This window comes from Taudactylus pleione, unplaced genomic scaffold (assembly GCF_031769625.1).
Source record: "Taudactylus pleione unplaced genomic scaffold, aTauple2 ptg000015l, whole genome shotgun sequence".
NCBI classification, from domain to species: Eukaryota; Metazoa; Chordata; class Amphibia; order Anura; family Myobatrachidae; genus Taudactylus; species Taudactylus pleione.
The window spans coordinates 8,056,319-8,077,027 of NW_028284417.1; the positions used below are offsets into that span (position 1 = coordinate 8,056,319).

The following is a 20,709-nucleotide window of genomic DNA, read 5'->3' on the forward strand; positions in this document are numbered from 1 at the left end:
TCAAAAGATATGCTGTCCAACTTGAGCTTTTAACGAAAAATATTTATAAGAATAACTTATCTTCATAAAACATTTAATACCACAGGGGAAAGAATGCGGTGAACAAACGGAAACAGAAATAAAACACTGTGCTTTATCACCACAAGGCATTGAATAAATGGAAAATAACTTTTTATTAGAGTCAACTACTTTATAAGAGCCACTTTCATGTACCCCAAGTATAAACCTTGCAGTCTCGGTGGAAACACTGTGGAGTTGCAAAAGGCCAAACATAAAACAGGTAGCATGAGAATAATCAGAGATTAGCTGTAACATGTTTAAACCCATCTGTCAATTAGAGGATTATAAACAAATTATTACAGAACAGAGTAGGCTAGAAATAAAACAGATCAATATTTTATTTCTTCATCTATAAAAACATTGCAACACAGTACATCCTTAACCTATCCATTCTTTTATCCTAAAACTTGTGGGAAATATACTATTAAATGTTGGTGAACTGCTCAAATTGCATCCAAGTGTCAGCAGAACGCTGGGAGGGGTTTTGTTGCCTTTTATTTCTACCCATTTCTTTTACATAATGCTCACAGAGCTAGGAATAGGGTAAAGGAAAAAATTATTACATTGCAAACAGCAACTAACTGGCCAAGAAAGTATAAAAAGGTATGCAGTCGTGTTGTTGACAATCACAATGTTGACAGTCAAAAGGTCGACACCAGAAAGTTGACATGGTTAAACCATCAACACCTGTAAAATGTCGACAAATATTAAGGTTGGGGTTAGGCTTAAAATTGGGTGTTGACATTATGTACCAGTTAACATTGTGGTTATCGAAATTCTGAAAATGTTGACTATTTGTCGGCACTATGCAGTCTAAATAATGCCCGTTGACATTTTGATTGCCGACAAGACATACCAAATCTGTATAAAATGCACCTGTTCATAGGGAAGGGTATGTAAAGCTTCCTTCCCTCCCTGTTTAGCACTGCCTTCCTATCCATCCATAACTCTATTACAGTTATCATATAATAGCAGCAGATATTTTAAGCACAAAACAGGGAGAATTCATTATTTTAAAGAACATTTTTACAACATTAACCCAAAATAGCGATGGAAAAAAAACATTACCTCAAATGCAGTATCCAGTTGGAAATAAATAGTACAATTACAAGTTTCGTTCCATGAAACATTAGAAACATTAGCGCACTTGTAGCAATCACTGTTTGACTCTTTCCCAGTGTAGTCAATCTGGAAAAAAATAATAATAAAAAAAAAAATAATATAATATATCTATAGCTCTATATCTATATCTATATTATCTCCAGTCAAAAGTTTGGACACCTTCTCATTCAATGGTTTTTTTTTAATTTAAATTATTTTCCACATAGTAAATTAATACTGAAGACATCAAAACTATGAAAGAACACATGGAATTATGTTGTAAACAATAAAGTGTTAAACAAATCAAAATAGGTTTTATATTTTAGATTCCTCAAAGTAGCCCCCTTTTGCTTGGATGACAGCTTTGCACACTCTTGGCATTCTCTCAATCAGCTTCATTAGGTAGTCTCCTGGAATGGTTTTCCAACAGTCTTGAAGGAGTTCCCAGAGGTGCTGAGCACTTGTTGGCAGCTTTCCCTTCACTCTGTGGTCCAACTCATCCAAAACCAGCTCAATTGGGTTTAGGTCGGGTGATTGTGGAGGCCAGGTCATCTGACGCAGCACTCCATCACTTTCCTTCTTGGTCAAGTAGCCCTTACATAGCATGGAGGTGTGTTTGGGGTCATTGTCTTGTTGAAAAATAAATGATGATCCCAGTAAGCGCAAACCAGATGGGATGGCATGGCACTGCAGAAAGCTGTGGTAACCATGCTGGTTAAGTGTGCCTTGAATTTTTAATAAATCACCAACAGTGTCACCAGCAAAGCACCCCCACACCATCACACCTCCTCCTCCAATCTTCACAGTGGGAACCACACATGCAGAAACCATCTGCTCACTTTCTCTGCGTCTCACAAAGACACGGAGGTTGGAGCCAAAAATCTCAAATTTGGACTCAGACGACCAAAGTACAGATTTCCACTGGTTCAATGTCCATTCCTTGTGTTTCTTGGCCCAAACAATTCTCTTCTTGTTGTTCATCCTTAGTAGTGGCTTCTTCACAGCAATACGACCATGAAGGCCTGATTCACAGAGTCTCCTCTGAACAGTTGATGTTGAGATTTGACTGCAACTTGAACTCTGTGAAGACTTTATGTGGTCTCTAATCTGAGGTGCTGTTAAGTAGTGTTTCTGAGGCTGGTAACGCTAATGAACTTATCCTCTGCAGCAGAGGTAACTCTTGGTCTTACTTTCCTGGGGCGGTCCTCATGAGAGCCAGTTTCAACATAGCGTTTGATGGTTTTTGCAACTGCACTTGAGGATACATTCAAAAGTTCTTAAAATCTTCCGTATCAACTGACCTTCATGTCTTAAAGTAATGATGGACTGTCGTTTCTCTTTACTGAGTTGAGTGGTTGGTGCCATAATATGGATTACAACAGTAGTCAAATAGTGGTGTCCACTGTGTACTAACCCTACCTCTGCACAACACAACTGATGGTCTCAAACACATTAAGAAGGCAAGTAATTCCACAGATTGACTCTTGACAAGGCACACCAGCTAATTCAAAACCATTCCAGGAGACTACCTCATGAAGCTGATTGAGAGAATGCCAAGAGTGTACAAAGCTGTCATCCAAGCAAAAGGGTGTGTGTGTGTGTGTGTGTGTGTGTGTGTGTGTGTGTGTGTGTGTGTGTGTGTGTGTGTGTGTGTGTGTGTGTGTGTGTGTGTGTGTGTGTGTATATATATATATATACACACACACACACACACCAAATGGCTCGGCACTCACTATTAATGTAATATTCCAGACCTGGGTGCTCGCTGAAAAATAAAGTATATACAGGCAAAGTGAAAAGTCACTAAACGTGACAAACACACAGCGTCACTCCAGGATTTTGAAAATAATTTTTACTGCAAAAACAATGTTTCAAGGCCTCCTGGCCCCGTCGTCAGGTATACAAAACATACATACATAGACAAACACTTACCTAAATACCCCACCCGGTGATTGCTGAACCAGAGACTGCCGCTGGACCGCGATCATGTGACCGGAGGGCGCGAGTCGCCTGTTTAGTGACGTCACATGATTCCCCTCCGGAGGTTGCCAAGCCAACCTGATACGCTCCTGCGGCCATTGGCTGTCTACAAGATAACAGCAACAAAATGCACATAAACGAGTGCACACACAAATACACTACTATCGTTGTTAAATACTTTACAGATAACATCTAATCGCATACTATGACACAATGAAATTTCATAGCATACCAAACTAGAGTCTAAATTATAAATACATTCAATGTGCAATATGTGTCATAAAAAGCATATAAACAAAAAAACAATATGAACCCAACAAAAAACTAATAATAATACGCATAAAATGATAATCTAATGGGGAAGACAAAGTAAATAAAAGGTCAAAATAACCAAATAAAGAGAATGTGAAGTCAAACAATAATAAAAAGTAAAAAATTAAACAAAAAGGAGATTATACAATAGAAAAGCCAATATAGAAAATACCAAATAAATCACAAACTACACTCCAAGAGTGATGTTTTAAAGAATTAATTTAAAGAAAGGAATTCCAGGAAATACGTTCCTTAAGGCCATGAGGTTGAACAGTATTCATTCTCAGAATCCATTTGGCTTCCAACACAGTGAGAGCTGCCACTCTGTTACCTCCCCTTGGTAATTCTGGAACGTGGTCTATGATCTTATACCGCAAAGTGGATAAATGATGGCCCATCATTTTAAAATGTTTGGCAACCGGCTGGTCTATATCTCTTCCAGATAAAGCCATCGTATGGCAGACCTGTGTAAGGCCATTCGTTCTTTAAAGGCACGGGAGGTCATGCCTATGTAACATAGAGAACACGGGCATGTTATTAAATAAATAACAAACTTAGTGTTGCATGATAACACATGTCTGATTTTGTACTTCTTGCCAGTATGTGGATGATGGAAAAAATCTCCTGTCTGTAAAAAGCCACACGTCACACAACATGGGCATTTATAACACCCAGGTTTTTTATGTACTGTCATAGGATCTCTGGACTTATGATAGTCAGTTATCTCAGCATGAACCAATAGATCTTTAAAATTTTTGCCACGTCTATAGCACACCATTGGTTGAATGTTCCGAAAAATAGGAACATCTTTGTCTCCTGACACAATAGGCCAAAACGCTCTTGAAGCCTGAGGTACTACTGCACTTGAAGTGGAAAAAGTCGTGACCCAGGGGAAACTATCCTGGCCTGTTTTTTTCAATTTCGTGGCTAGCAAGTCTTCTCTATTGAGAGCTAGGGCCCGTTGTTTGGTGGCCATCAACTGATTCAAAGGATAACCCCTAGAGTGAAATTTGTTTACGACCTCATCTAAACGATCCGATAACTCATGATTATTGCTAGTGATCCGTACGATCCTGATCATTTGAGAAAAGGTGAGTCCTTTCTTCAAGGATGGAGGATGATGACTACCACTATCCAGTAGGGTATTCCTATTAGTGTCTTTGTGAAACACTGATGTTGAAATTATTCCATCAACAATGGAGATGCTTACGTCAAGAAAGTCTATTTTAGTCTTGTTCCATCTATAGGTGAATTTGATAGGAGAGTCCGAATGATTGATGTCCAACATCAAGGCCTCGAACAAATCACTCCCCCCGGACCACAGCATAAAGAGGTCGTCTATATAGCGTGTGAAGAGTTTAATATGTTGTTTGATGTTAGGAGACTGGAAGAATAATTCCCGTTCTTGCTGGAACATGTAGACATTGGCATACGATGGGGCCACATTGGACCCCATCGCACACCCGGACTGTTGTAGATAATATTCCCCATTAAACAAGAAATAATTGCGTGTTAATGTAAGTTCCAAAAGTTTCAAAAATAACTCATGATCCAGACCTAATGGACATGTTAGAATGTCCAAGAACAATCTCATGGCTGCCAACCCCGACATATGAGGTATAGACGTGTACAGGCTCTGTACATCCATGACACACATAATCACCTTGTCATCCAACATTTGTACATCCTTTAGAAGTTTTAAAAATGAAGTAGTGTCCTTCAAACACGTGGGTTGTTGAATGACATGTGGTTGTATCAGGGAATCTAAAAGAAGAGATATCGGTTGGTACATTGAACCTCTAGCGGAAATTATAGGCCGCCCAGGTGGAGGATAGATGTTTTTATGGATTTTTGGGACCGTATAAATAACTGGAGTAATAGGGTCCTTCTGTTGTAATGCCTCAAATGTTTTAAGATCTATCATATTATCATTCTGTGCTTGTTTTAAAGTAGTATTCAATTCTAAATGAAATTGTGCAGTCGGGTTTGATGGCAATTTTACATATGTATTATGATCCGCTAGCTGTCTGATGATCTCGTCCTTATATGGTTGTAGGTCCTGAATGACGATACCTCCACCTTTGTCAGCAGGGCGTATGATGATTGAACGGTCCTGACTGAGGCTTCGCAACGATTCTTGTTCCCTCTCTAGTAAGATTAGAATGTGGCCTAATTGGTGCCTGAGTATATTTTTGTACAGCGTCATTCATCAAGCGAGAGTAAGTTTTGATGGAAGAATTAGTTGATGGTGGGTTTTGATGGAGTAAGTGTCAACTAATTCTTCCATCAAAACTTACTCTCGCTTGATGAATGACGCTGTACAAAAATATACTCAGGCAACAATTAGGCCACATTCTAATCTTACTAGAGAGGGAACAAGAATCGTTGCGAAGCCTCAGTCAGGACCATTCAATCATCATACGCCCTGCTGACAAAGGTGGAGGTATCGTCATTCAGGACCTACAACCATATAAGGACGAGATCATCAGACAGCTAGCGGATCATAATACATATGTAAAATTGCCATCAAACCCGACTGCACAATTTCATTTAGAATTGAATACTACTTTAAAACAAGCACAGAATGATAATATGATAGATCTTAAAACATTTGAGGCATTACAACAGAAGGACCCTATTACTCCAGTTATTTATACGGTCCCAAAAATCCATAAAAACATCTATCCTCCACCTGGGCGGCCTATAATTTCCGCTAGAGGTTCAATGTACCAACCGATATCTCTTCTTTTAGATTCCCTGATACAACCACATGTCATTCAACAACCCACGTGTTTGAAGGACACTACTTCATTTTTAAAACTTCTTAAGGATGTACAAATGTTGGATGACAAGGTGATTGTGTGTGTCATGGATGTACAGAGCCTGTACACGTCTATACCTCATATGTCGGGGTTGGCAGTCATGAGATTGTTCTTGGACATTCTAACATCTCCATTAGGTCTGGATCATGAGTTATTTTTGAAACTTTTGGAACTTACATTAACATGCAATTATTTCTTGTTTAATGGGGAATATTATCTACAACAGTCCGGGTGTGCGATGTGGCCCCATCGTATGCCAATGTCTACATGTTCCTGCAAGAACGGGAATTATTCTTCCAGTCTCCTAACATCAAACAACATATTAAACTCTTCACACGCTATATAGACGACCTCTTTATGCTGTGGTCCGGGGGGAGTGATTTGTTCGAGGCCTTGATGTTGGACATCAATCATTCGGACTCTCCTATCAAATTCACCTATAGATGGAACAAGACTAAAATAGACTTTCTTGACGTAAGCATCTCCATTGTTGATGGAATAATTTCAACATCAGTGTTTCACAAAGACACTGATAGGAATACCCTACTGGATAGTGGTAGTCATCATCCTCCATCCTTGAAGAAAGGACTCACCTTTTCTCAAATGATCAGGATCGTACGGATCACTAGCAATAATCATGAGTTATCGGATCGTTTAGATGAGGTCGTACACAAATTTCACTCTAGGGGTTATCCTTAGAATCAGTTGATGGCCACCAAACAACGGGCCCTAGCTCTTAATAGAGAAGACTTGCTAGCCACGAAATTGAAAAAAACAGGCCAGGATCGTTTCCCCTGGGTCACGACTTTTTCCCACTTCAAGTGCAGTAGTACCTCAGGCTTCAAGAGCGTTTTGGCCTATTGTGTCAGGAGACAAAGATCTTCCTATTTTTCGGAACATTCAAACAATGGTGTGCTATAGACGTGGCAAAAATTTTAAAGATCTATTGGTTCATGCTGAGATAACTGACTATCATAAGTCCAGATATCCTATGACAGTACATAAAAAACCTGGGTGTTATAAATGCCCATGTTGTGTGACGTGTGGCTTTTTACAGACAGGAGATTATTTCCATCATCCACATACTGGCAAGAAGTACAAAATCAGACATGTGTTATCATGCAACCCTAAGGGCCTGATTCAGACCCACTCGCGAGCGGCTGTCCGCTCGCAAGTGGGTCGATGTTATGCACTGAGCATGCGCACGACGGAGGGAGCTCCGTCGTGCGCATGCGCCAGACGCGACGAGCGAAGGAAAGTCCTTCGCTCGTTGTGTCCGATCAAAGGGGGCGTGCTGTCAATGTTGATTGACAGCACGCCCCCTTTGGTGGGCGTGCCTCCCTGACGGGGGCGTTCCCACGGGAACGCCTCCCGTCAGAAGCCGGCCCACTGACATCACTAGTGATGTCAGTGGGAGTGATTTTGGCTCTGATAGAGCCAAAATCACTCCGGAGCTTGCGGTTGAAAACCTCAACCGCAGGCTCCGGCTCGCAATTTCGATGGTCGCGATGGTCTCGACCATCGCGGCCATCACAAAGCACGCTCGTATAGCATGTGGGTGGTGACCCACAGCTATACGAGCGTCCAGGACGCTCCATGAAAATGGAGCCCGGCCCTCATTCAGAGCGTGCGCTCTGCTCAGAGCGTAGGGCTCTGAATGAGGGCCTAAGTTTGTTATTTATTTAATAACATGCCCGTGTTCTCTATGTTTACATAGGCATGACCTCCCGTGCCTTTAAAGAACGAATGGCCTTACACAGGTCTGCCATACGATGGCTTTATCTGGAAGAGATCTAGACCAGCCGGTTGCCAAACATTTTAAAATGATGGGCCATCATTTATCCACTTTGCGGTATAAGATCATAGACCACGTTCCAGAATTACCAAGGGGAGGTAACAGAGTGGCAGCTCTCACTGTGTTGGAAGCCAAATGGATTCTGAGAATGAATACTGTTCAACCTCATGGCCTTAAGGAACGTATTTCCTGGAATTCCTTTCTTTAAATTAATTCTTTAAAACATCACTCTTGGAGTGTAGTTTGTGATTTATTTGGTATTTTCTATATTGGCTTTTCTATTGTTGTATAATCAGTTATCTCTTTTTGTTTAATTTTTTACTTTTTATTATTGTTTGACTTCACATTCTCTTTATTTGGTTATTTTGACCTCTATTTACTTTTTGTCTTCCCCATTAGATTATCATTTTGTGCGTATTATTGTTATTAGTTTTTCATTGGGTTCATATTGTTTTTTTGTTTATATGCTTTTTATGACACATATTGCACATTGAATGTATTTATAATTTAGACTCTAGTTTGGTATGCTATGAAATTTCATTGTGTCATAGTATGCGATTAGATGTTATCTGTAAAGTATTTAACAACGATAGTAGTGTGTTTGTGTGTGCACTCGTTTATGTGCATTTTGTTGCTGTTATCTTGTAGACAGCCAATGGCCGCAGGAGCGTATCAGGTTGGCTTGGCAACCTCCAGAGGGGAATCATGTGATGTCACTAAACAGGCGACTCGCGCCCTCCGGTCACATGATCGCGGTCTAGCGGCAGTCTCTGGTTCAGCAATCACCGGGTGGGGTATTTAGGTAAGTATTTGTCTATGTATGTATGTTTTGTATACCTGACGACGGGGCCAGGAGGTCCTGAAACATTGTTTTTGCAGTAAAAATAATTTTCAAAATCCTGGAGTGACGCTGTGTGTTTGTTACGTTTAGTGACTTTGCCTAGGTGTGTATATATATATATATATATATATATATATATATATATATATATATATATATATATATATATATATATATATATACATACATACACACACATATACATATATACACACATACATACATATATACATACACATTAAAAAGGCAGTTAAACTAAGTTTACACAAAATGAAATGCTATATCTATAAACACACACACACACACGGATCATTTTACACACTTCTGTACAATTAACAATGTAAAAATAAAGGGGACTGACCATTTAAAATCTAAAAGGGCAAAAACAATGAGAGAAACACTGATTGATGCTACTTATTAAAGGCATTTGAAAAATACATGTAAACTTTGCCAAAATTAAGTGTTGTCACATACCCTTCACTTAAATATTGATATAAAATGGCAGTGTGGAAAGGCTAACGAGAGGTCTATAATTACTAGTTTCAGTTAATATGATCAGTCCAACTGTAAATCAGTCACTTTCACAGGGGACAATTTTCCATTTTGAGGACTTTGAAGTGTAGCCGCACAAATATTTTTTCTCTACAACGTGTAATGTTATAATGATATCCAATATGCATCCTATAACTCACAGGTTCTCAAACTCTGTCCTCAGGACCCCAAACAGTGTATGTTTTCCAGGTCTCCTCACAGAATCACAAGTGAAATAATGACCTCCGCCTGTTGAACTTTTTAAATGTGTCAGTGAGTAATGAATACACCTGTGCATCTGCCAGACCTGGAAAATGTCACCTGTGTGGGGTGCTGAGGACAGATTTTAAGAACCTCTGCTATAACCTCTAAAGCAGTGATTCCCAACCTCGGTCCTCAAGGCACACTTAAAGTGCCTACACACATGGCGATTTTTTTTACATGATTTGCCCGATTTCGACGAATCGTGACAAATCGTGTAAAATATGCCCAAATCGTGAGTTCCTACTCACTATCAGCGTCCCCGCTTGTTGTACATCACATCTTCACATCTTCAGATCTGCCATGCTGTAGGGCAGATTTGCCAATCTGGGACACAATGCACTGGATGCACGATAGATCTTAAGTCAGATTGGAAATTTTTTACTCCAAATCGTGACCACGACTGTCGGGGAGAGTTCAGGGGAAATCGTGCCTCAGGTCGGATTGTGAGCACATCGCTGTGTGTGTACCTTTACAGTCCTGGTTTTAGTGATAACCATGCTTGTGCACAGATGGTTAAATCAAAATAACTGAGGTACTAAGGAGCTTATTCAGACCTGGTCGTTAGCTCTATGAGCTCGCAACCGGGTCGATGTTGCTCCAGTGCGCATGCGCGAGACCCGGCTAACGACGGGTGATCCGTCATTAGGGGTCTCGTAGCAGACAGGGCGAGCTGTCGGTGTTGAGTGACAGCTCGCTCAGTGTGCTGGGCGGGCCGGGGGCGTGCCCGGCCAAACGGAGGCGTTCCTGTCAGAACGATTGCCGTTTGGGGGCGGCCCCACTGACATCAGTGAGGTCAGTGGGGAGTTTCCTGCTCAAACAGAGCAGGAAGCTCCCTGGGGCTTAAAGTTGACGAGACCCTACCTTAGGATCTCGTCGTAAGCCCCGATGGTCTTGACCATCGCGACCATCACCCTTAGCAGTCGTTAGAGCTGCCTAGTCACAGCCTAACGACCGACATGGAGGCGGCCCTGTTTCAGAACGACCGCTTGCATCCTACGACCGCCTCTGAATGAGGCCCAAAGTCACCTATGCTCAAGTACGGTTATCCTTAAAACCTGGACTGATATTGTGCCTTGAGGACTGTGGTTGGGAATCCCTGCTCTAAAGGGTGCATGTACAGTATTAATAGATTCAGGGGCTCTCCAGCCATTGTAGAAATCCCAGAATGAAACCATTGAGGTTTTTAGGGATGGTAAAAAAGGGACCACAAAAGCACCCCAATTCTAATGAAATTGAAATCCAAATATATAAAATGGACAATATCCACCAGGGGTCTTCTGTTACTGTTTAACAGAATCATACTTTTAAGATAATGTAAACTATAGATAATATTCAATATAGAATGATTTTAAACTGAATACTTGAAATCAAGGAACAGGATCTCCAGTGTGGGGAATGGGATTCACCCTAAAATACACTGATTGACAAGGGATGCAGTCGTCATGTCGAAAATCATTGAGGCAGATTCAATTCAGTGCACTGTTTAGCTGACTAAAGGATTTCTTCTTGCACCCTCCTGAGGGTGCAAGGAGAAATTAGACTAAAGCACCGGCCGCAAGTCTGTTTGCCAGCTTTGCAACACCCAGGTTCAGTCGCGAGAACAGGCATTCTCCGACTTAAGTTATAATAGTGGAACTAAACAGCGCAGGGAATTGAATAGCTCCGGGACCAACTTCCCGGAGATATTAAACTCGCGCTGAATTGAATCGGCCCCATTATGTCAACACAACAATGTCAATAGTTATGTTGACATGGAAGTGATGTGGAAGCAGAAATCTGCAAAAAGTAGGGCTTTGTGGTCGGCTGCGTGTGCCGGGCACGATTTAACAGCAATACGTTCAGCACTTAGCTCCGGAGAGACCACTTACTACGACTAATCCCATGCATTTTGGCGAGAAAATGGGGCCATCACTTTAGAAGGGAGCTATAAACACCCCTAAAGCCCACACAGGCCTCAAGAAATAATGAAATATTTAATGTTTCATTTGTAACAGTCTCATTTATCATCACATTTTCCAAAATAACTACATTAATTTTGCTTATAGTCTAACACTATACACGGAATCGTTAGAAAAAGAAAAAAAAAGTTCAAACCACAGAAAGAATGAATGTTTCGGAGTACAAATCTCCAAAATGTGTATCATTAAAGGAAACATCTGACATAAAAAAATAATAATAATAATTCACAAAAATGTTTCAATCTCTGACAACGAAGGGTTTAAAGAGCTATATTCTTGTATTCTAACTAATGCAAGCTAGGTAGTATAATGCATGACGGTAGGCGACAAGTTTAAAGTTCTAACACTCACGCTGTTAAAATGCCCTCTAAGTAGCAATACACCTGTGACGGGAACCCAGCACCAGCAATGTCATGACGATATACTCACTGTGGAGATACAGATTTGTCCTCACTTATCTTTGCTGCGTCATGCCAAACAGCCCCACTCGGCATGCCTGGTGTTGTGAGACTCTGCTATCGCCAGGCATGTTTTTTTGCCGAAAATGCTTCTCAAGTCACAATGCGATGCTTGTATGCACCAGGAGACTATGCTGATTCATTTGATATGCAACACTTGTATATCTGTGCGTGACTGAGTCTCTCAAACAGCATGCAAAGTGGCACGATGCAGCAGCTTTTTTCCACGGTTCTATTTACAGACTCAGTCACAGACATACAAGTGTCGCAAATCTTATTAATCAGCACAGTCTCCTGGTGCATCCCAGTCACATTTTTGGCAAAAACAGACGCCCGACATTAGCAAGTTGTACGGGACCTGGCGACTCACTCACGCCAGGCATATCACGCTGCATGGCGTATTGAGGCTAGATGACCAAGGACACATCTGTAGTGAGTGTCGAACTGCTGACCGTATCCCATTACAGGATCTACCAAACAATTAACATATCACCACAACATTCAGGAGTCCTTTACTACAAACACAAATAATTGCATTCACTGCCAACATGCATTTGCAGTAAACACTTGCATGTGCTAAAGTTATCTTTCGAGCAATAATTTGAGTTGCATTTTTAACAAGGTCTCCTATGAAAAACATCAGACTGTTTTGGTTTAAGTTTCCTTTAACAAACTTATTTCCTTATCTGGTTTATTTTAGGACTTTGTGCCTCAAATATTATTGCCAAATGTCTATCAAAACAAACATTTCCAGATCTAAAATAATTTTTCCTTTTGAAGTAATAGTGTAGTGGCAGCAAATTTCTGTGTGTTCTTATACATGCATAAAGACAGCATGGACAAACATCGATAAGTGATGCGGCAGGTAAAGTTTGCAAGCAAAGCCCACGCCATGCTCAGAAAAAGTACTATAAATTATACCAGCTACAGCCTTTCTTTATGATGTTTATCCTCTCCCCACAGGGCACCTAGAAGTCTATACAGCAACATCATTACCATTACAACACAAGGTGTTCCACCACTGAAAATTCCAGAGTCACTTAAGATACAGTGGGTAAAGTATTGAACACATCAACATTTTTCTTAATAAATAAATTTGTAATGGGGCTATTGTAATGAAATTGTCACCAAATGTCAGCAACAACCCACGCAATCCACACATGCAAAGAAATCAAATCATAGACTTCCATAAATTAAGTTATGTATAATAATGTGAAATGACACAGGGAAAAAAAAAGTATTGAAAACGCTTACTGAAATGTATTTAATACTTCGTACAAAAGCCTGTGCTGGTAATGACAGCTTCAAGACACCTCCTGTATGGAGAAACTAGTCGCATGCATTGCTCAGGTGTGATTTTGGCCCATACTTCCACACAAACAGTCTTCAAAACTTGAAGGTTCCATGGGCCTCTTCTATGAACTCTGATCTTTAGTTCTTTGCATAGATTTTCAAATTGGATTCAAGTCAGGTCATTGGCTGGGCCATTATAGCAGCTTTATTTTCTCTATCTTGTCGAAACCGAATAATTGGGTAAGACAGAATCTGTTTGGCAAACAGGAAAACCTGCACGACGCCATCTTGTGAATGGCAGCAAGACTCCATTTTAGAAAAGAAAGCTTACACAAGCGCCATTTTGTCAAAAATACATAGTACACAATCCACAGTGCAAAATTGATAAAACAAGAGATATGGTAAGAACTTACCTTTGTTATCTCTGTTTCTACGAAGTCCATAGGGTCCACAGGGTTGACCTTGGGGGTATAGCTTGGATCTGGATCCACGGGCACCATACAGTTAAAGCTTTAGCTCCCAGGATGCACTTGGGTCCTCCTCTATACCCCGCCCCCGAGCCACAGGTACCTCAGTTGGTAAGTAGCCTAGGCCGGAGGAGACTAAACAGAGAGAAGGAAGAATGGAACACACAAGAAACCATACTCACAGAAATGGGAGACGGAAACACCGGTGACCAGTACCACAGCCCATTTGAAGCCAGGTGCGTCAGGGCGGGCGCCCTGTGGACCCTATGGACTTCGTAGAAACAGAGATAATAAAGGTAAGTTCTTACCATATCTCTTGTTTTCTACTTCAGGGTCCATAGGGGGTCCACAGGGTTGACCTTGGGGATGTCCCAAAGCAGTTCAACTAAGGGCGGGGACGCTCCTGAGCAGAAAGGAGAATCCTGCGCCCGAAGGATGCATCCCGAGAGGCAAAGGTGTCAAACGCATAAAACCTCAAAAATGTCTGAATGGAAGACCAAGTGGCTGCCTTGCACAGCTGAACAGCGGAGGCACCATGTCCAGCAGCCCAAGAAGGGCCTACAGACCGAGCGGAATGAGCCTTAACCGAGGCTGGATCAGGCAAACGTTCCTGTATATAAGCCTCCCTAATAACAGAACAAAGCCAACGGGCTAAAGTTTGTTTGTTGGCAGGCCAACCCCTCTTATGGAAACCAAAGAGGATGAACAACGAATCGGACTTCCTAACAGAGGCCGTCCGTTCAACATAAATTCTGAGAGCCCGGACTACGTCCAGCGAAGCCTCGCCAGCTGTAAGACCCGAAGCCTGAAAAGCTGGCACTACAAGTTCCTGATTTATGTGGAACCTAGAAACCACGTTCAGGCAAAAACTCAGGACGGGTGCAAAGCACAGCCCTGTCCTGATGAAAAATCAGGAAGGGGGGGGCTACAGGAAAGTGCCCCCAACTCGGATACCCTCCTGGCCGAAGCAAGAGCCAGGAGAAACACAGTCTTAAGTGTTAACCACTTGAGGTCAACCGACTCAAGAGGCTCAAAAGGAGGTTCCTGCAGGACCCGAAGAACCACCGCCAAGTCCCACGGAGCCACTGGAGGCACAAAGGGAGGCTGGATCCTCAGCCCACCTTGGAACAAGATGTGAACGTCAGGCAGTGTGGCAATCCTTCGCTGGAACCACAATGACAGGGCCGATACATGAACTTTTAGGGAAGCAAGCCATAAACCCAGGTCAAGACCTGACTGCAGAAATGCCAAAATCCTAGAAACTCTTAACACCTGAGGGTCATAGCTTCTAGACACGCACCACTGAAAGTAAGTGTGCCACACTCTGTGGTAAATCCATGCAGAGGCAGGTTTACGTGCCCTAAGCATAGTACTGTTGACAGAGCTGGAAAAGCCCCGGCACCATAAGACGGCTGTCTCAAGAGCCACGCCATCAAAGACAGTCGACCCAGATCCGGGTAAAGGCAGGGACCCTGAGACAGCAGATCCCGACGTTGAGGCAGAAGGTACGGAGCGTCTACAGACAGGCCCCTGAGATCGGAGTACCAAGGACGTCTGGGCCACGCTGGAGCCACCAGCAGAAACGTGCCTCCGTCCCGTTTGATCTTTCTGAGTACCCGAGGGAGCAGGGAGATTGGAGGAAACAGATACGCTAGGTGAAACAACCATTTCACTGACAACGCATCCACTAGGCTTGCGCCTGCGTCCCTTGTCCTTGAGCCGTATATGGGCAACTTGTAATTGTGACGAGAGGCCATCAGGTCCAATTCCGGCAGTCCCCACTTGTCCACGAGAAGTTGAAACACCACTGGGTGAAGCGACCATTCCCCCGGGATGCACGTCGTGACGGCTGAGGAAGTCTGCCTCCCAAATGAGAACTCCCGAGATGAAGACTGCCGATATTGCTGGAAGGTGGCACTCCGCCCAAGTCAGGATTAGGGACACTTCCGACATCGCAGCTCGACTGCGAGTTCCTCCCTGGTGATTTATGTATGCCACCGTGGTGGCGTTGTCTGATTGCACCTGAACTGCTCTTCCGAGAAGAACGGTGCCTGACGCCAGAAGAGCACAGGACAGTGCCCGTAGCTCTAAAATGTTTATGGGAAGGACGGCCGCCTCCGCCGACCAACGGCCCTGAAGAGACAACGAGCCGGTCACTGCCCCTCAACCCCGGAGACTGGCATCTGTCGTGAGCAGAACCCAGTCCGGAATCCAAAAGGGGCGACCCTGGCTGAGATGAGCTGACTGCAGCCACCACGCCAAGGACCGGCGCACTTCCGGGGACAATACCAGCATCTGGGATCGGATCCGGCGGGACAACCCGTTCCATTCCACAAGAATCTGCCCCTGCAGGGGTCTGGAATGGAACTGGGCGAACTCCACCATGTCGAATGCGAACACCATGGACCCCAGGACTTTCATTGCCGAATGTATTGACACCCTGCCACTGCTCAGGCAACCGTGTATCCTCAGTTGTAGGAAGGATACCTTTTCCAGAGTCAAGAAAATCCTTTTTGTTGACTGGAGTCCAGAAGTGCTCCCCAGATGGACCATCCGTTGAGATGGGATCAGAGACGACTTCTTCCAATTTATTAACCACCCGTGTGCTTGAAGACAAACAATTGTCAGGTGGAGATGATGAAGAAGCACCTCCGGGGAGCTCGCCAGCAGCAGCCGATCGTCCAGGTACAGCAGCAGCCGTATACCCTGACCCCGAAGGTGGGCAGCCATGACTGCCATCACCTTGGTGAAAACCCTCGGAGCCGTGGAAAGACCGAAAGGCAACGCCCGAAATTGGTAGTGATGGTTTAAGATAGCAAACCTCAGGTACCGCTGATGTGCCGGTACAACGGGCACATGGAGATAGGCGTCCTGGATATCGAGGGAGACCATGAAGTCCCCTGGTTCCATCGCCAGGATGATGGACCGCAATGTTTCCATCCTGAACTTGGGAACTCTGAGGTACTTGTAAAGAGACCTTAAATTCAGAATAGGGCGATGAGAACCATTGGGTTTCTGCACCAGAAACAGAGATGGGAAGCTTTGGACTCGTCCAGCGAAGGACTCGTGCAAAAAAAATTGCTGGGGCGGCCTGCACCGAAACGACAGGGCGCACCCCTGAGAGACTACTTCTCGAACCCAAGCATCCGTGGTGGTACTGAACCAACAGTGGGTGAATCCGAGAAGTCGGCCTCCCACTCTGGGGTCCCCCAGGGAGAGGCCCGTCCCGTCAGGCAGCAGGTTTATCCTCCGGTTTGGAAGAGGGGCGCCGAGCAATCCATGCCTGCTTCTTGGGTTTGGATGAGGCTTTGGTCGCTGAATGTCTCGGGAAGGACTGGCCCTTGGCCTTACCCTGAACCCGAAAGGACCGAAAAGCAGTGCTCCTCACCCTAGCCGGCGCAGAAGCCGAAGGGAGGAAAGCCGACTTGGACTTAGCCAAGGTATCCACTATTTTGTCCAAATCCGGACCAAATAGCAATTCTCCATTAAAGGGGAGAGCCTCCAGACCCTTTTTAGAGTCCGCATCAGCCCTCCAGGACCGCAGCCACAAGGATCTCCGAGCAGACACAGCCGCAGCCGAAACTCTAGAAGTTAACATGCTTGCGTCCAATGACGCTTCCCCAATATAGGAAGCAGCATCCCTCATTTGTGCCACTAATGCTCTCTGAACATCCGGAACATCGTCCGTAAGAGAATCCTCCAAGGCATTGGCCCAGTTCTCAATGGCTTTAGCCACCCAGTGGTAGCGTAGCGGTTTTAACCAAGCGAGTGACATGTGAATCCACCGCCGGTGGAGTCTCCCATTTCCTGCAATGATCCTCAGGAAAGGGATAATGAGAAGGCAAACTTTTCTGCGGTTGGAATCTCTTGCTGGGTAATTGCCAGGCCGACGCCATATGATCCGCCAACTGATCGGACAGAGGGAACAGAAGTAACCTTTGCTTCCTTGAAGTCAGGAAACTTCGACTTAGGGACCGGTGCCTCCTCTTCTATATTGAGAATAGCCCGCACCGCCCTAACTAATGCTGGAACATTAATGGAGGACCTAGGTCCCACAGCATCCAAATCAGAATCCTCACGGACCTCTCCATCATCTGAAGAGGGATCCGATTCTGATACCTGCGCAGTGAGTAAACTCACAACAGGCCGCTTAGTCGCCTTCTGTGGCACATCACCCTGCAAAAATGACTGAAAAGCCGAGGATGAGGCCGCCAAACTCTGTACCGAGTTGGAGAGAATATCCACCCAAGGCGGAGGAGCCGACTAAGGGAAGCTCTGAAAAGGCACTACAGACTGTTGCGATACAGGGGGAGGCTGGACATACACAGGTAGCCCCGAATACTGTCTCACAGTCTGGGCCCCAGAGGGAGACCGCAATACCTGCGGAATATCCGGGGAATGGGAGATAGAGTGCTGGGACAATGCCCCAGTAGGGGACACTGTAGGGATTGACATCTGCAATAGATGTCAGCACTTGTGAAACCATCGCCCAAGGGGGGTCCTGCTGCATAGGGGGTATAGAGGGGCCTGCCACAAAGACTACACTGAGATAAATCCCCCCCATTAACACCAGCAAAACAGCGTCTGCAGGAAAGCAACACAGGAGCCCCGGAGTGCTCAGTCTCCTCATCAGACATGATACAGTAATTATGCAATAAATACTTATCAGCAGAGGACATACGGTGTTAACACCCCCGCACTCACCAGCATGCAACACAAACAGGCCCAAAAATATGGTACTGTGTAGCACACAACAGTATGTGACTGACCTCACAAATACATGATTTACAAGAGTGAGGTTAATAGAAAAACGCCCCTCCCCCACACACCTTCGGGCTGTAGGAGAAGCAAAGGGATAGATATAAGCTGACAGTAATTAGAAAATAAGTACAGACAGCAGCACTAGCCTGCGTTATAGCCTTCTAAAGACGGCCACCGGAAAGCTCTGAGGAGGAGTGGCCAGCAGAGGAGCAGCTCAGCGACGCCAGTACACCTGAGAAAAGGTGCGCTGAGCTGAGGGGAGGAGCCGCTAAACCAGGGAAGGCTGCCTCCCCTGGCTAGTATTTAACCCCAGGGATGCCGGTTCCCCTCCGGAACTTATACCCTGGTGGTCCAGCGGAGCGCGGGGTATGCCTGCATGAGGGGGAGCCCGCCGCCGGTCTGTCTCCAGAGACCGGCGGCAACTGTCTTCGTTTATCCCCGCGAGCAGCGCTAAGAGCGCTGCTCGCGGCTTACCTGTTCCCCGTAGAGTCCGGCAGCAGTCAGAGGGAGGTCCCAGAGCCATGCTAGAACTAACTCCGGGGTCCCGCTGCGATCCCCAGATCATTACTGGCGTCGCAGCACCAGCTGGGTGTTGGAGTGGCAGCGTGGACGTCCAGAAGGACAGTCCTATGCTGCCGCATTAAGTGTAAAACACGAGAGAAAAAATAAAAAAACTTTTCTTCTGCAAAAATAAAGCCATGGGGCTGCTCCTGCAGCCCCACTGCACAGTGCAACCGACTTCGGCCGGCACCAAACTGAAACTGAGGTGCCTGTGGCTCGGGGACAGGGTATAGAGGAGGACCCAAGTGCATCCTGGGAGCTAAAGCTTTAACTGTATGGTGCCCGTGGATCCAGATCCAAGCTATACCCCCAAGGTCAACCCTGTGGACCCCCTATGGACCCTGAAGTAGAAAAGTAGCAATTTTGCTACTCACAACGCAAAGTTGCTAAAAAGTAACACGAACAGCTTTTTAATAATCTTCCCCAACACATACCGACAGTTTTCAGCACACATAAAAATGACTTCCCAACATGATAAAATCTCACAGCACTATTTTGTAAAAAAAAAAAAATAGATAGTCAGCCTTCCCTCAAACGCATGCAGACAGTGTTTAAAACATAAACACTAACTTATTAGCATTTGGAATCCTATACAAAGCCCATCCTGGAGAAAATCCCTACACCATAACACGACAATATACCGTGGTGCTATAACCATTTTTACATAAGAATATATGAGCTGTGGCAATTGTAATGTAGCATAGCTATGGAGCTACACAATTGAGTCCATCCCCACAACCAAAACAAGCAGAATAAAGAGTGGGAGCCTCCACCCTGTATGAGAACTAAATTCACTGTATAAACACATTTTGCAACTGCAGTTTAAAAACATCAGAAAAATACATTTGTGCTATATATATATATATATATATATATATATATATATATATATGTATGTGTGTGCATGTGGCCCATCATGCATGGACTTACGTGTATAATATCACACACAGACTTATATTTGAAAAGTAGCAAAATTCCCTGCAACTCATACACACAATGTTAAACAGAACACAGTCAGCTTTTTAGTGACCTTTCCTAAACCCATACTGGCATGCTCACACACATACACAGAAGCCTTTCCAACTTAGTGCTGGTCGCTAAGTGCCCCACAGACCCTCAAACGCACAACACAATTTAGTGTCATTTCTCCCCGCATACACATTTAAAAGCAATGGTCCCACAGCGCGAAAGGAATGATTATTACTTGATTTAATCACAATGTCAGCATATAAAGAAATGAATGTTTTCTGTAACTATGGCTTAGTAAATGACAATTGGAACGTGTTTGGTGCCGTACTGATCTACTCTGTTCCCAGAGCGTTCCGGTGGAATCGGTGAGAAGATCAGAACATGCGGCTATGAAATATGAATGTTAGAGAGAATAACTTCTTGAAATGTTGTATGCCATAGTTAGATTAGATTTATTATGCAGCGGGAGGGTGAACACAATCAGGCTGTTAGAGGCTGGGTTGAGTCTTTGCACTGACCTATGAATTGTACCGTAA

General features: G+C 44.1%; 1 protein-coding gene across 1 annotated transcript in view; it reads right to left on the reverse strand.

The window, feature by feature from the left end:
* The window catches only part of CDC50A (cell division cycle 50 P4-ATPase accessory subunit A), a 60,443-nt gene that overhangs the window by 23,069 nt on the left and 16,665 nt on the right, over window positions 1-20,709 (reverse strand). Inside the window, exon 2 of the mRNA XM_088471495.1 lies at window positions 1,129-1,248. Coding sequence (XP_088327621.1) covers window positions 1,129-1,248 — 120 coding nt within the window. The remainder of the gene's footprint in view (window positions 1-1,128; window positions 1,249-20,709) is intronic.